This window comes from Polyodon spathula, chromosome 11, assembly GCF_017654505.1.
Source record: "Polyodon spathula isolate WHYD16114869_AA chromosome 11, ASM1765450v1, whole genome shotgun sequence".
In the NCBI taxonomy this organism is placed as follows: Eukaryota; Metazoa; Chordata; class Actinopteri; order Acipenseriformes; family Polyodontidae; genus Polyodon; species Polyodon spathula.
This window is the reverse complement of record NC_054544.1, coordinates 37,535,493-37,550,547: the sequence shown is the minus strand read 5'-3', so window position 1 is coordinate 37,550,547 and position 15,055 is coordinate 37,535,493. Positions and strand designations below refer to the sequence as shown.

At 38.3% G+C, this 15,055-nt stretch overlaps 1 protein-coding gene across 1 annotated transcript in view; it reads right to left on the bottom strand.

Annotated features, from left to right (window-relative positions):
* Positions 1 to 15,055, bottom strand: part of LOC121322539 (inactive N-acetylated-alpha-linked acidic dipeptidase-like protein 2) — a 300,815-nt gene that overhangs the window by 132,360 nt on the left and 153,400 nt on the right. The window contains exon 5 of the mRNA XM_041262641.1: positions 12,489 to 12,639. Coding sequence (XP_041118575.1) covers positions 12,489 to 12,639 — 151 coding nt within the window. The remainder of the gene's footprint in view (positions 1 to 12,488; positions 12,640 to 15,055) is intronic.

The following is a 15,055-nucleotide window of genomic DNA, read 5'->3' as shown; positions in this document are numbered from 1 at the left end:
CACATCTTATGCTTCACTTTCTAAAAAGTCACATCAGGGGAACTGTGGTGCCACATTGTGATTGCTGAGATTGACATTGTACTCAGAAATAGTCTTCCTCCCAGCTAGAGAGATGGCATGCATTTGTTCATTAAAGGTTTGAACACTGGTCCCATAGCTGCAACATATTTAAATAAATATGCAAATGACTACATTTCTATTCAAAGGCTTCTTTGACTTCAACAAGGTTTCTAAATAACCCAAGGGACAGACTTATTTTCTGCTGAATAGACCCACCTGTCAGCAGCTTGAAATTAACATGTAAAAACTGTTTGAAGTTGCTAACATTTTGTGTTAAATCCCTCAGATGCATAGGAAATTAAATCTCCACCTCTATTTTAAAGGTTAACACAATTACACAAATGATATCCTTTAAAAAGAAGATGAGGTAACAGTAAACAAAGCTTTTGTTTAATATATAAAAATGTTTTAAGTTGTCTGTTCTATTCACCAAGCCATCTGTACAATAATCCACTCATTCGCCACACAAAAAGGAAAATTAAAAAACAAAACTACAAATATAAATACACAAATGATCCCAGTGGCCCTGGAACTGCTCATTAAATAAACAGTCTGGATTTTGCATCACTGGTATCTATTTAATACACCTGGCTACAAAATATTCAAGAACTATTTTGACAGACCCAAGTTCATTCACAGAGCTTTAATTTCCAGGTTATCGTTTTCTTGGGTCTTTGCTCCATATCAATGCATACATGTGTTATCTACAGCACACATAAACAACAAGTTGCTAATATATTCATTTGGATACATTTCCATATCCCATGAATGCTTACAGAAAAACAATTCTAGCCTTTTAGTTATGCAGCAGTCTGTCCCTGGAATACAGTATTCCTTCGAAATTAAGACGAACTAAACCATTTTTTTCTTCTTTTTTGGTCTTAAATTCCAGTAAAGTATAATTATGTGTGTATTAAAATCGATAACACAAACAGCAACATGACTGACTGCTGAGAAAAGATGAACAAAGACGTCACTGCCCAAATACACAAGCAGCAACGTGACTTACTGCCGAGAAAAGACAAACAAAAATGTTACTGCCCGATCTAGAATCACCTATGTCATACAGGCATCCATTTTCAAAAAAAGCATAATTAGCTTCCTGAGGAATTCAAAGCTTTTACAATGGCAGTGTTTTGGTATTAGGCACATGCTAAGCAATACCACAGTTCACAAATTGGGAGAAAAACAGGTGTGAGTAATCAAGACTGGAAATGAGAAGCAGCACATAACTGTAATGCTCTGTGTGATAGCAGATGGCCGCAAACTGCCTCCATATGCGTAACTGAGGTTGTATGTTTGTAAATGCATATTTATTTGATGTTTAATTTTTTCCTTAAATTCAGGGTGGGGAATTTGAGGGCGTTGAAGGAAGGAATACATTCTAGCATCCTCTTCTTATCACGAAATCTTTCATTTATTGGCAACTGCAGTGACTTGTTCTTTTTTTGTACTTTTTATTTTATTATATATTTACCAAAGTCCTTCGAATTTAAAGCACAACCCAAATGTACCACCTTCAATAAAACATCAAATAAATATGCAATTACAAAGATACAACCTCAATTACGCTGTTATATCGATCAAAACTGACACGAGACAGTGTTTTTGTAGATTAACCACAGAGCTTGTTTATTGTGGTGAGCACTGTATAGTACATTATTATCCAATTTGTGAACTGTGGTATTGCTTGGAATGTCAAAAAATAAGGGGTCTGATCAGCATTTCCGATCTGTCCAACTTGGTACTGTTTATTAGAAATGCAGAAATTGTAAAAGTTGCTCTTTGAATTCCTCAGGAAGCTTGGGACTATTCTTTGAAAACGACTGCCTGTATGTCACGGATGGTTTGAGATAAGGTAGTAATGTTTAGTTCCGTCTTTTCTGAGCAGTAAGTGACGTTGCAGCTTGTATATTTGGACAGATGTCTTTGTTCATCTTTTCTCAGTCACGTGTCACTCTACTCGGGTCAGTCTACTGTCAGTCAGTCTACTCAGGTAGTCATGTCTTTTGTTGCCGATTTTAATACATGCATCACTACTGTACTCAAATTTAAGATGCAGGCTATTTTTGAAAAGCAAATTCTGCTTCTTAAATTCAAAGGAATAGTGATCATATTTTGTATGTCAATACAATTAATAGGCCGAACACATACTTTAGAACATTAACCTAAGGTTTCACAGACCCTGTTAAGTACTAACATTGGAAGACAAATAAAAAATGTGTGCTAATCAGGACCTGTAAAACCATTCCTTATTCCTTAACACAAGGCAAAACAATCCAATTGAACTTAAACAACTATTCAAATTCAACATCTAGCCTTTTCCTTAGTATTCTCTACTACAGGGTTGTTTTGAGACATCAATACTAACATCAAACTATTCACACTGTCTGAAATGACAGGCTGTTGAAAAAAAATAGTCTGATTTACTTATTCTAGAAAAAAAGCAAGCCTTTTCAAAGTATTACAGCCCTTTCAAGTTGTGTGCCCAACAGTAGCTTAAACAGGACAGAGCAGGAAACACACCAGCTCTCTACAGACAAGGTGATTGTAGGGCTAAAAAAGATGTTGTAACTGTACACTATGTATATCACAGCAGCTCTGACGATAAGCAGGACCAAGTTGTAAAAGAAAAAAAAACAAACATATATTTGTATTTGTGGCATATATAAAGGTGTAGAGTTGATGCAATGTGTAAACAGATGACAAATAACAAACAATTCTGTATTTATCTTAATTGTAATTCAGGTCATGTTGGTAAAATATTAATTGCAAATATTAATCTGAGGCAGATTTTTTTATTTTAAATACCATTAGATTGCAAATATTGTAGTTAACATTGCCAAAAACTCCAGTACAACCATTTTTCAACTGCATATATACACCCCTCGACCGGTTACATTACACCCTGTTATAATTAACTGCCGTCTCTAAAAAAATAAAATTGTATGGGGCATTTTTTTTAATTTTTAAATTAACCCTTAAATTTGCTATTGTCGTGGTCATCGTCATTCCCCTTGTCATCGTCACCCCCCCCCCCCCCCCCCCCTTTTGAAAACAGTTTTGCTCATGAGTGCGCGACAGCCATCTTACATGCCGTCAATACTCACACGTTATGCTCGTGCTCACCCAGTCCTTAACAATTACATTAGATTTAAACATGTACCACCATAAATCTGTCCCGCAAAAGAAAAAAAAGAGAAAAAGAAGAAAAACTAATCAGAGCTGAGAAGCAAGTATCCTATTTCAAAGTATTTCATAAATAAAATGGAAGGCAATGTGCTTTCAGAGGAAGGAGAATGTGAAGATGAGCTAGAGCCTGGGCCTAGTACCACCTACCGCGCGAACATAAACATGTTGGAATCTGACATGGCTCAATCACCCGCAACGCAAGAAAAAGACAATTATCCCCAGACCATCCCCATACAACTATACGACTGACCTGTTTTACACAGATGGCCCAGGTATGTGGCCAGACAGAATAACTGATATTGAGAGGAAAAATATTGTCAGGTGTTGTCAATCAAGCCAGGCTGACCTTATGGAATTAGCTAAATATATGCCATTAGATTCTGATGGTCGGTCATTCCCTGAGTATCTTCTGTATTCAAAACCACCAAATGGCCGGGAGAAGGTAAAGAGTGCAAGAGTAAAGGAGCTGTATTTTGCATCCCTTTTTTGCTGTTTTCTGATGAGCTGGAAAAATAAATCGTCTAGCACACTATGCAGAAAAGAAGGGTTCAGTGCAGCAACTGGAAAGTGGCGCAAATTATACAACAAACTTCCTGAGCAAGAGAGGAGTGGGCAGCATCACCATTGTTACTGGAAATGAAGAAACCTGCATCAGGCTTTGCAAGGTAGAGAGAAGAAAGAAGCCAGCTGCAAAAGAAAATACAATCACAGGTAGAAAAGAGAGAGACTTTTGAATGTAAAGTTGTTTCTACCATCTAGAAATTTGTCATTTCGAGGAAGCAGTTCCACGATTAACGATGTTCACAATGGCAATTTCTTGGATGTACTTGAACTAATATCGCACTATGACCCCATTTTCCATGATCACTTACAAAAGGTAAAACAAAGTCAAGAAAAGGGAGAAAAAATGCAAGCTCATTATTGATCCTGGGAAAGTCAGAACAAATTTGTTGAATTATGTGGTCTGTATGTTTTGAACACTATTCTGACAGAGAGGAGTGAATCTATTTATTTTTCTGCGATATGTGACGCTACTCCAGACATCTCCAATACAGAACAAAATGAACTTATCCTAAGATATGTGCATAATGATAAAAAAGCCACAGAATGGAACATTAACAAAGGTTTTATTGAGTTTATTGATTTTGCAAAAAAAAACTGTAGGCGGGAAATTGCAGAAATGCTGCTGCAAGTATTGCAAAAACATGACATTGGCTGACTGCAGAGGACAAGGTTTTGACAACGGAGCCAATATGTCCGGAAAAGTAAGGGGTGTACAAGCTCATATCAGTGAAAAAAAAACATTTGCTGCATACTCTCCTTGTGCTTCTCATTCACTGAATCTGGTTGGAGTGCATGCTGTTGAAACGTGCCCCGAAATAGCCACTTTTTTTGGCTGTATAAATAGACTATACGTTCTTTTCATTGGCAGTCCAGAAAGATTTGCTGTTTTAAAAGAAAAAACAAGTTGCTCTCTACATCGTTTGAGCGAAACCAGGCGGAGTGCTCGAATCGAAGCAATTCGCCCTCTTGTAAAACACCTTGACGTTTTTGAGTAACGAGTGGAATGCCATTCTTTCGGAGGCTAAAATAGTGGCAAATCAAATGGACATAACCGCTGTATTTAATTAATATTAAACCAGCAAAGAAAGCGCAAGCGATTTCAGACAAAACTGCAAACAATGTTACAAGTATGAGTGATGAAGACATCATACGTCATGTGCAAAGCTAGTCAGTAAGTATTCACTGGATCTGACAAACGGTTTGGGTAGTGAAGTTAACCTTCTGAATAAAATTTATTGCGCCACATTTTTAAAAAAAATGAAGGTCTTTGGACCTTCTGAATGCAATATACCAAATGAAACTGCAAAGTATTTTTGGGGAAATTTGCATTGCCATAAGGATTTTCTGCACAATACCCGTGACGGTTGCTGAGGGAGAAAGAGCATTTCAGCAAATTCAAAATTATCAAAAATTATCTCTGATCAACTCAGGACCGATTAAACAAATTGGCCATTCTGTCAATCGAATGCAAACTAGCTGGCAAAATTGACTTCAAAGACATAATTCAGGACATTGCAAATAAGAAGGCATGGCGGTGTGTTATGTAGGCAGGAGACAGGACAAATATACAGGTAGGAATAGTTTATTATTATTATTATTCAGACATGAGACTATTACTTTTTGTGGCATTGTAACATAGGTTATAAAATAAATGAAAATAAATGCTTCAGAAGTTAAATTACAATTAGAAGGTTGTTTACAAGATAAATTATATTCATGTGCGCACTAGCTGAATTGAGAGGGGGCCCTTCTCATAGGACTTGTCCCGGACCCCATAATTCCTGGCTGCGGCCCTGATCCCAGGTGTGTACTGTGTGTACTGCACAGTTTAAACCACAGGTTACAATCCCGAAATAATAAACACAGTATAAACATACAGAACACAAACACTATCACAAGTCTAGTGTGATCAAGTGCTAATGTGCAAGTGGTGAACAGTAGTGTAGTGCTGCCTGGGTTGGTGCTGGCCTAAGCGACAGCTCCCAGTACGTGCTAGCTGTCTAACAAGAACAAACAAGTACAATTAGAAACAACAAAAAAACAAACATTAAATAGTCATGATTCTCTCGCAACTATAATAAAGGCCCAGTTCACTTGACCATGTCCCCTTTTGTACCGTCAGCCACGCCCCCTTGGTTAGCGAGTGCAATTTATTTTCCTCCAATCTGCAATTGCCAAATCGCTTCTTATCTGGGGCAATGACTTGGTGTATTGTGGCTTCGCCCTAGTTGTCCGACTTCCACCTTTCCCTGGAATGAATTGTCAGACCATCCAGTTCAGGGCACACTGTTCCCTTTACACAGCAACCTCACAAGTCGGGAGGGAGATAAACAAAATTAATTATTTCTCTGTCACAGTATTGCTTGAAAGAAGAATGCTGGAGGTGTATAGAAGATATACATACCAATATGTTATTATTGCTAGGGAATTGCTATTTGGTTGAGATTATTTATAATACCCCTAAATACATTTCAGACACATATGTACATGCATTACTAGCAGTTTACTACTCCTACTGCAGTGTGAAGTAGTCTGTTTACTTGCATTAAAATGCCTGTTCCACCGCTAAACTATTTTCACAAACACCTAAGGAGTTATACCCATGCCCCCTAATTCTCTGATTCATCTCCCAGTGGTTTTATTCAAATTGAGTGTATTGGAGCTAAAAAAATGTTTTCAAGGTAGGGCCTCAGGCAGCTAACATCTGCCAGTGCATCTGCCTAGAGCTTACATTTTGTTCTGGTGTCATAACGACAAAAGTAGTTACCAAGTACAAAAATATAACCACCCTTGAGCGCACTCATACAAATACACATTGAGTAGCTCTATCAGATACTGTGCAGTATGAATCAGGAATCCTGTTCCCTGGGAACTAGGGCCTGCTATTTCTGTCATTGATTTCATCGAATCACTGAAACAGCCAGATATACAGTCACAGCTTCAGCACCTTGGATAGCAACAACTGCCAGAAAACGTACATTGCAAATTCTTGGATACAATGTGTCACAATTAACTAAATTATTTATATAGCGTCATTGCTTTTTATTTAAATGTACCATACATGCCAGTAGAAATGATATGCAGCTTTCACAAAGGTGAATATCTAAGGGCAAACAAATAGATAGTCATATTTCTGTCCCACTTCCCCCCCCCCCCCCCCCCCCAAAAAAAAACAACCTTTAATTGTGTTTCTGTATTTTGTTATAGGAAGAGGTGAAGGGGAACAATAAGAAATGTCCTTTTTTCATGTACATCAGATTTTGGGGGTTAAGAAACAGGATCTTTATTCAGCGTGTTTAAAGATTTCAGCACATGCATACAAGTAATGGTTTCATCTGATTTTAAAAATAATAACATGATGGAACAAAAAGTCATTGGAAATAAGAGAAGCACTAGAACATTACTGGGGAGGAAAGTCAAAGCTTGAGACTCCTGTTTTTGTTGTAAAACTCCACAGCAATCAACCGCTCTTATTGCAATGACTCACATGTTTCTATATATGACCACGGTGAAGTACTGTAGAGCGTGGGGACACTGCCAAACTGCAGCTTTTAAATTGCTCAATTGAAGTTAATTTAATACATTAGTAGGCTTAAAAATACCATCAAGAAAATCAAATACTTGTTATTAAATGCGAGGACCAAATTATATGTGATCACTTTGACAGTACTGTGTTTACATTATTTACTATACATACATTGAAACCTTTTATACATTAAGTCTAGTGTTTCACTACTGTGTTTTGAGTTTCCACTTAACACATTAATTGCTATAAATAATAATAACAACAGGGAATTTTGTTTTTATATATATTTTTTTCATGTTCTTTTAATACAATTTATTTGAAGGAAAATCTTACTCCAGAGAAATAGCAGTTAACAGGGGCCCAGGGGTATGAAAACCGTAGTACTGTACATTGACTGAGAAATCTTCTCACACATACAGCTAAAATAGTGATATTAAAGCATATTAAAGATTAAGATGTAACTTTGAAATTGTGATTTGGAATTCTCAGAAGGAAAACAATAAATATGATTCTTTAAGCTATTGTAAAATATATATATATATATATCAGCAACGTCAAGCAAGCTACAAATGTCAGCATCATTTTTGTACTGCATGTTTGTCACTGCAAATAAAGGAATCCTTATTTTCATTATAATGCAAGCATTTTTGACATGCTATTCCCAAAGGCTGTGATTGGTCCTCTCATTTGTTTCCTACATTTCACACCAGTAGGGAACAGGACAGCATTACAAGCCAAATGATCTTATACATTATACCATGCTACAAGCATTTCAACCGATCCTACAGCATGGTGGAACGCTTTGAAAACAGCTCGCATTAAATAAGAACAGCTATTACAAAAAATTAAACAATGGTGCTACTGTATTACTATATTACTTGTGCAGTACTCATACTTGTGTAAAATTCTCCTTGGGCTTCATTAATTCATATGGTGCCATACCCTTGCCACAGGCTTTTAGTATACAAAAATGCCCAATGCACTGTCAATCTGAAACAACGATCCCACTGCTTTCCCTCAACTCATCATTTGAATACTTTGAATTGGTTCACCTTGAACACCTTCTGGATGATCTTGTCTTCCCATTTCAAACTAGTTAAATTTGGAACCTGCACCAAATAAAAACACTCATCAAATAAAGAGGCTGGGAACAACAGTTTAGTCACTAGTTTGTAAATGCAATTTATACACCAGTTTTATAAAGCGCTTGTTAAAATTACATTATTTACCATTTGGGGTTGTCAAGGAGTCATTTGTTTTCATTATTGGCAAAGAGCTTCTGTTTTAATGTTCTATAAATGTATGGTTTGTCTTTTAACATTACACTCTTTTTTTGCGTTCAGTCACTATGAATGAGTACGTCAACCTGAATTGTGCTGGGTTTTTTCATCCAGGATGATTTCAAGTAAACAAACAACACATCTATAGTAAAACAGATGTGACTGAGGAGAGTTGTATTAGCTACAGGCACTGATGTCTACTTTGGGGGATGGAAGTTACAGTACCCATAAGAATGCGATGCAACTGTTTTGGTAATCACATGATGCAAAACATGGTTTACAATAACCTCAAAAGGCAAATAACTTGCCCTTCCATTTTCACTACAGAGTGCTAGTGGGGGAGAACGGTGCCTATCATTTTGTCACTATATGGCGCTAGCACATAATACTAACACTAAGATGTGTGTTTAGCTGTCCGTAAGTCCACAATCTTAGAGTTTCATCTCTATGCCATCACATATAAAAGTTAGCACATTCTTTCATACTGTAAGTAAAATTTTGAGATCTTGTTATTCATGGTACAGCGCTTAGTAGTACTGAGTTTTGTTTGAAGTGATTATCATGTTTGACTAGAACCAGATATGAGCTATCTATGTGTTACAGCAAAACTAGTGGGACAAGACATGGGACTACAAGAAAATGATTGTGTAATGTCTGGTTGGGGCAGGTTGTCCCATAATGTTTGGGGTCAGGAGTCACATGTAAAAACTGGCCACCAATAGCCCATACATATATACAGCTGTGGCCAAAAGTTTTGCATCATTTAGAATTTTAGGATTGAGACATTATTGAAAAAAAAAAAAACAACAACTATATAAATTTAGGACTTTTATTTAACATGATGCAATCAAAGAAACTACAAAATAACATCGCAAAAGTCTACTGTAAGCCATAACACTATGTCATGTTAGATTTTGAAACGTCACATTTTTAATTTTTTCTCTATTTCATTAACTATATGGAAAACTACAAAAGTGGTATGTAATTCAATACGTTAACATAACATTATTCAGAAGGTTTCATTCGACTTTATGAAGCTAATTATATAATCCTATATGGTGATGCAAAACTTTTGGCCATAGCTGTACATGCATACATATGGGTCTATCATTTTACGCTGACTTGTAGACTATGCCACCAGATATATCAATCTGAATTATTTAATGTTTGTCCTCCTGTTCTATGGTGGCTGTAATATGATTCTGTACCATGGCTTCAACTCAGTTGAAATATTAGTCTCTTTGTAGTCTTAGTTATACTGTATCATATATATATATATATATATATATATATATATATATACACACACACACACACACACACACACACATACATATATATATATATATATATATATATATATATATATATATATATATATATATATATATATACACACACACACACCGAGCATCAAAAGAAACTTATCACTATTATAACATATTTTAAAAAAAGTAAGGTATATACATGATGGACACTGACAAAATGTTTTCAGTATCTTTTTAATCACTCGATCATTCAACCTTGACCATAACACGCTTGAGTAACTATGACTGAAGAATATGCACTTAATCACCTAATAAGTTAGACAGTTGATTGGACACTGGATATGGAGTGATTTCAGCTGTTGAATTGCAAGCTTGAATAAAAGCAATAAAGAAAATTGCATTAAAAAAAAAACAAACAAACAAAAAAAAAAAAAACAATAACTTCTGTCAAGACAGCAGTGCCTTCATGGACTGGGACAGTGTACTGCGGCTCGTCGTCTTGGGTGCTCACAGCCAGCAATTTCAAACCTGGCGAGACGGTGTAACCAGACACACTCTGCCAATGACAGGCCACGAACTGGGAGACCAAGAGTCACAACACCTGCCCAAGATCGACAGATCATTTTGCAGCATAATCAGCACAATTAAAAGTCACTGCACTTGCTCACTTTGTCATTTTTCGATCACATCTAGTGAATTTTATCCAAATATAAGTGATAAGTTTCTTTTGATGCTCAAATATAAGTTATATGTTTCTTTTGATGCTCAAATATAAGTGATAAGTTTCTTTTGATGCTCAGTATAGCTTATGTTCATATGAAAATAAAAAATGTCACATTATCTGACATTGTCATCCTGTATTACACAATAAAATAATTATGTTATTATAACATAAATGTCATTTTATTTCCCATATTCTGCGACAACCAACCCCTGTACAGGGCAGGCGTGTGCCATGCTTTATGAACATCCAAAATATCATATTTTTAGTAAAGTTATGCCAATATTAAAATATCCCTATATACACGAAAGGTTACTCTTCTGCTTAGTTAGGAGCATAACCTCATAGAATGTCATTACAAACACTAAGGCAAGAAAGTGTGACATCCATCCTTGGTTTCTCGTACTTTTGGCTGTTTGTCCAGCATACAGTAGATGTAGACAATTATTTTAGCTACAATAAAAACATTTTTTAATTAGAATGTCATGATAATGTACCAGTTCTTTGGAAAGACAATTGGATGTTTGAATATTTGTGGCATTTTAAGGCACATTAAAATAAATTCTAGATACAGTATAAGCTCACCTTGTTAACTAAAAGACACTAAACTGCCACTGTTCCTAATGGAATTACATTAAAACCCAATTAAAAATCATCTTCAATATACGTACCACATCAACTCATTATACCAAAGAACAAGAATTGCTCTCAAGGAAAGTGTCATAACAATGTTAAGCCGCTGGGGGAACTGATCAAAGGCACATGGCCTTTCTTTCCACCAGTATGCCAATAACACTCAGCTATATCTTGAAATTCAGGATTAGCAGGACTTTAATGTCAATTTGTCTGTCTGACATTAATAGCTGGATGTCTGGCAAATGGTTGAAACTTAACCCTGATGAAACAGAATACTTGCTGGTTGAGTTAGAGGCTAAACTTGGCGATCTGAGGCATATGGCATCGTCGTTAACTGTCAGTGGAACTTTTCCCCTATTAGTGAATAGGACTAAGAGTCTGGGTCTGGTGCTGGACTATTCTTTGTGACTTCTGCCTCAGATGAAACAAGTAGTAAAAACTTGCATTCTCCATCTACGGACAATCAAAAAGTTCAAACCATTTTTTTCTGACAGAGACTGTGCTACCGGTCTGAACGCCCTTGTCACATCTCGTCTCGACTATGGCAATGCCCTATATGTGGGACTGTCTCACCAGACATTCCAGGACATTCAGAATGCCTCACCTCAACTCTTGATTCCCGTCGGGACCCAACTTCCCAAATACTACTCGATTTACATTGGCTCCCAATTGAGCTTCATGCACAATTCAAATTACTGTGCTTAATTCACAAAGCACTTTATCAGCAACTTCCTCACTATCTGACTGAGAAATTGCAGGTTTATAATCCTATTAGGAGTCTGAGGTCCTCACATACCATGTCCCTGTGTCAGCCACGTTTTAAACATAAATGTTTTGGAGCGCGTGCTTTTATGTTTCTGGGTCCACAGATTTGGAATGCTCGGCCTGTTGAACTCTGCCTTACCACTGAAATTCTCTCTTTCCGAAAAAAACTAACAACATTCTAATTTCACAAGTTATGCTAACTCAAGCGGTAGAATGTATTGTCTAATGTTTTGATACAGATAATTTATATTATGTGCTGTTTTTTGTATATGCATGTGTGCTGTGTTTTTTTAATTTTTATTAAATGTATATTTATGTCTTGTACAGTGCTCTGAAACCACTTGTGGTCTGTTGCGCTCTATAACATTTTTTTAAATAAAAATGTTAAATAATATACTTGCTTAAAAAAAAAAAAAAAAACGTGTGACATGAAATAGAAAGTTGGAATTCACATCCATGCTGGCAGTTGTACTTACCAATGCCAGGATATCCTGGGGTGGAAGGATCTCCTCCTGTATTAAGAGTAATGCCAAATGCTTTCTCCAAGAAGTGTTTATCATTTGGTTGGTCACAGGGGTCAACGTATGGAAGGACACCTCCAAAACCTGCCTCTGCCAGCAAAGAAAGCTGTGAATACAAATAAAAACACAACACGTTTTCAATCACTTAAAGACAACATTTAAACCAAACGGTAGATAATGGCTGACTTTTGCCAGTTTTACATTATTAGGAAAACATGTATTGATGCAGTGCTATAATACAAGTTATTAGTTCAGATTTCTATTTCAGTGAATTACAATGATACTGCAAAAAAGGGATACAGTGTGCAGTATATATTTTTTGTTAGGAAAGCTGACAAATTAACTTGCTTTTGGGGTGGTGTTTTCCTCACTACTGAAGTTCAGTAAGATTTCAATAAAACAACATTGAGAAGTTATTTCTTTAAAAAACAAAACAAACAAACAAACAAAAAAACCCTAAGCTGAATTTCAGATGGAGTTTGATCCATGTGGGTATCCATACATGTCATACCCATTATGATATACAGATACAGTTCAGTGAGGTAGCGATACAAATATAAATGTATAGTAAAAACTGATTTGTATGCAAACATGTGAAATACATTTTCAAAAAAAACCTTGGTAATGCCAGTTTTAAAATTGATGTTAAACTGAAGGTCATCTGTGGCATCTTGTGTACAAAACATTAAAAAGGCGATAAATTGAAAATATTAATCAGAAATAATACATTGTATCCCTTGGTTCACACACAAGGACACTCCTCTTGTGAAGTCTGTAAAAGAACATATATTATCTGTTATATGTTGCGTGTGGTGTGTTAAATGTTGGGTGTTCGGTGAGTGGAGAACGGGATAGGAGACGGAGGTAATAATTGTGATAAGAATAGTAGTTAAATATCTGCTCACCGTGTTTGTCTGTATAGTCCGTTTTGTTTGTCTTTTTGTTTTGGCAACGAGTGCCGTGTCCTGTGTTTTGGTTTGTTCCAACCGTTTATTTTCTGTGTCTGTTCATTCATTAAATGCTGAGCGAGACCATTCGCTCAGCTCCACCGAACTCCACCTCTCTGTCGTTTATTTCCTCGCTCTGGTCTGACTCCACCCACTCCGGCCGTCTTTGTGACACGTGGTGTGAGAAGAGGAATAACAGTGCCTCCAAGCGTCAGACCAGAGCAGGAACCGCAATTTGTTGTTTAAAATAAAATAAAAAAAAAAAAAAAAAACCAACAACAAAAAATAAATAAAAAAAATAATAAAGTGGGAAAGAAGGGCAGAAGGCAGCAACCACAATACCAGCCGGAGGAACAGCAGCCCGGGTGTTACTGCTGCGCTGAGCCTGGGCATTCTAGGACCAACTGCCCCTGGTACCCCCTCAGACAGCTACCCCAATTATGCCCCAACTGCGGAAGTGAGCACTACATGGCCCGCTGCCCTGTCCATCAGGAGAGGGAGGAGCAGGGGTCGCCTCAGTCTTCCTCCACCATCAGCTGGGAGTTTTTTTTAAAGAACCTTGCGGCAGAGTTATGTCCTGGCTGTGGGGCTTATGGGCACACATTAGCCATATGCCCTACGCAGAATGGAGAGGAGGAACTGGCCCAGGAGAGAAAGGTGAGGAGGCAGAGAAGGGGAAAAGGGAAGAGGAAGGCAGAACCTTCACCGCCCAAGTCTCCACCAGCAGAGGAAGAATGCCTGCTGGTTTTGCCTCCAGAGCCAAAGGGAGAGCCGCACCAGTCTCCTGAAACAAGGGTAGACTACACGCCGCTCCCACCTTTGCCGCCAGGAGACTACACGCCTCTCCCACCTCCACTGGCAGGAGCAGAGCAGCAGGAGCTCCCTCTGCCTCCGCCACCTCCATCGGCAGGAGCAGAGCAACAGGAGCTGCCACTGCCTCCGCCACCTTCACTGGCAGGAGACTACCTGCCTCCGCCATCTCCACCGGCAGGAGCAGAGCAGCAGGAGCTGCCTCTGCCTCCGCCACCTCCACCAGCAGAGGGTGAATGCCTGCTGGGTCCCTGTCCACCAGCAGAGGGTTAAGGCCTGCTGGGTCCCTGTCCACCAGCAGAGGGTGAATGCCTGCTGGGTCCCTGTCCACCAGCAGAGGGTGAATGCCAGCTGGGTCCCTTTCCACCAGCAGAGGGTGAATGCCTGCTGGTATCACTTCCCCCACCAGCAGAGGATGAATGCCTGCTGGTAGCACTTCCCCCACCAGCAGAGGATGAATGCCTGCTGGTATCACTTCCCTCACCATCACGAGGAGAGGAGCTGGAGCTGCCTCTGCCTCCATCACCATCAGGGGGAGAGGAGCAGAAGCTGCCTCTCCCTGCACCAGAAGGACCAGGACTGGATGCTGGCGGTCCTCAGCAGCCCTTGCATAGGTTGCTGAGGGAAGTACGGGGAAGAACCGCCCGGCCGCAGTGGCCGAAAAGAGGGCCAACACCCGCACTCCAGCTTGTCCTGACTCCCTGCCTCGCTTCGCCCAAGGATGCCTGCCTCGCTTCGCCCAAGGATGCCTGCCTTGCTTTGCCC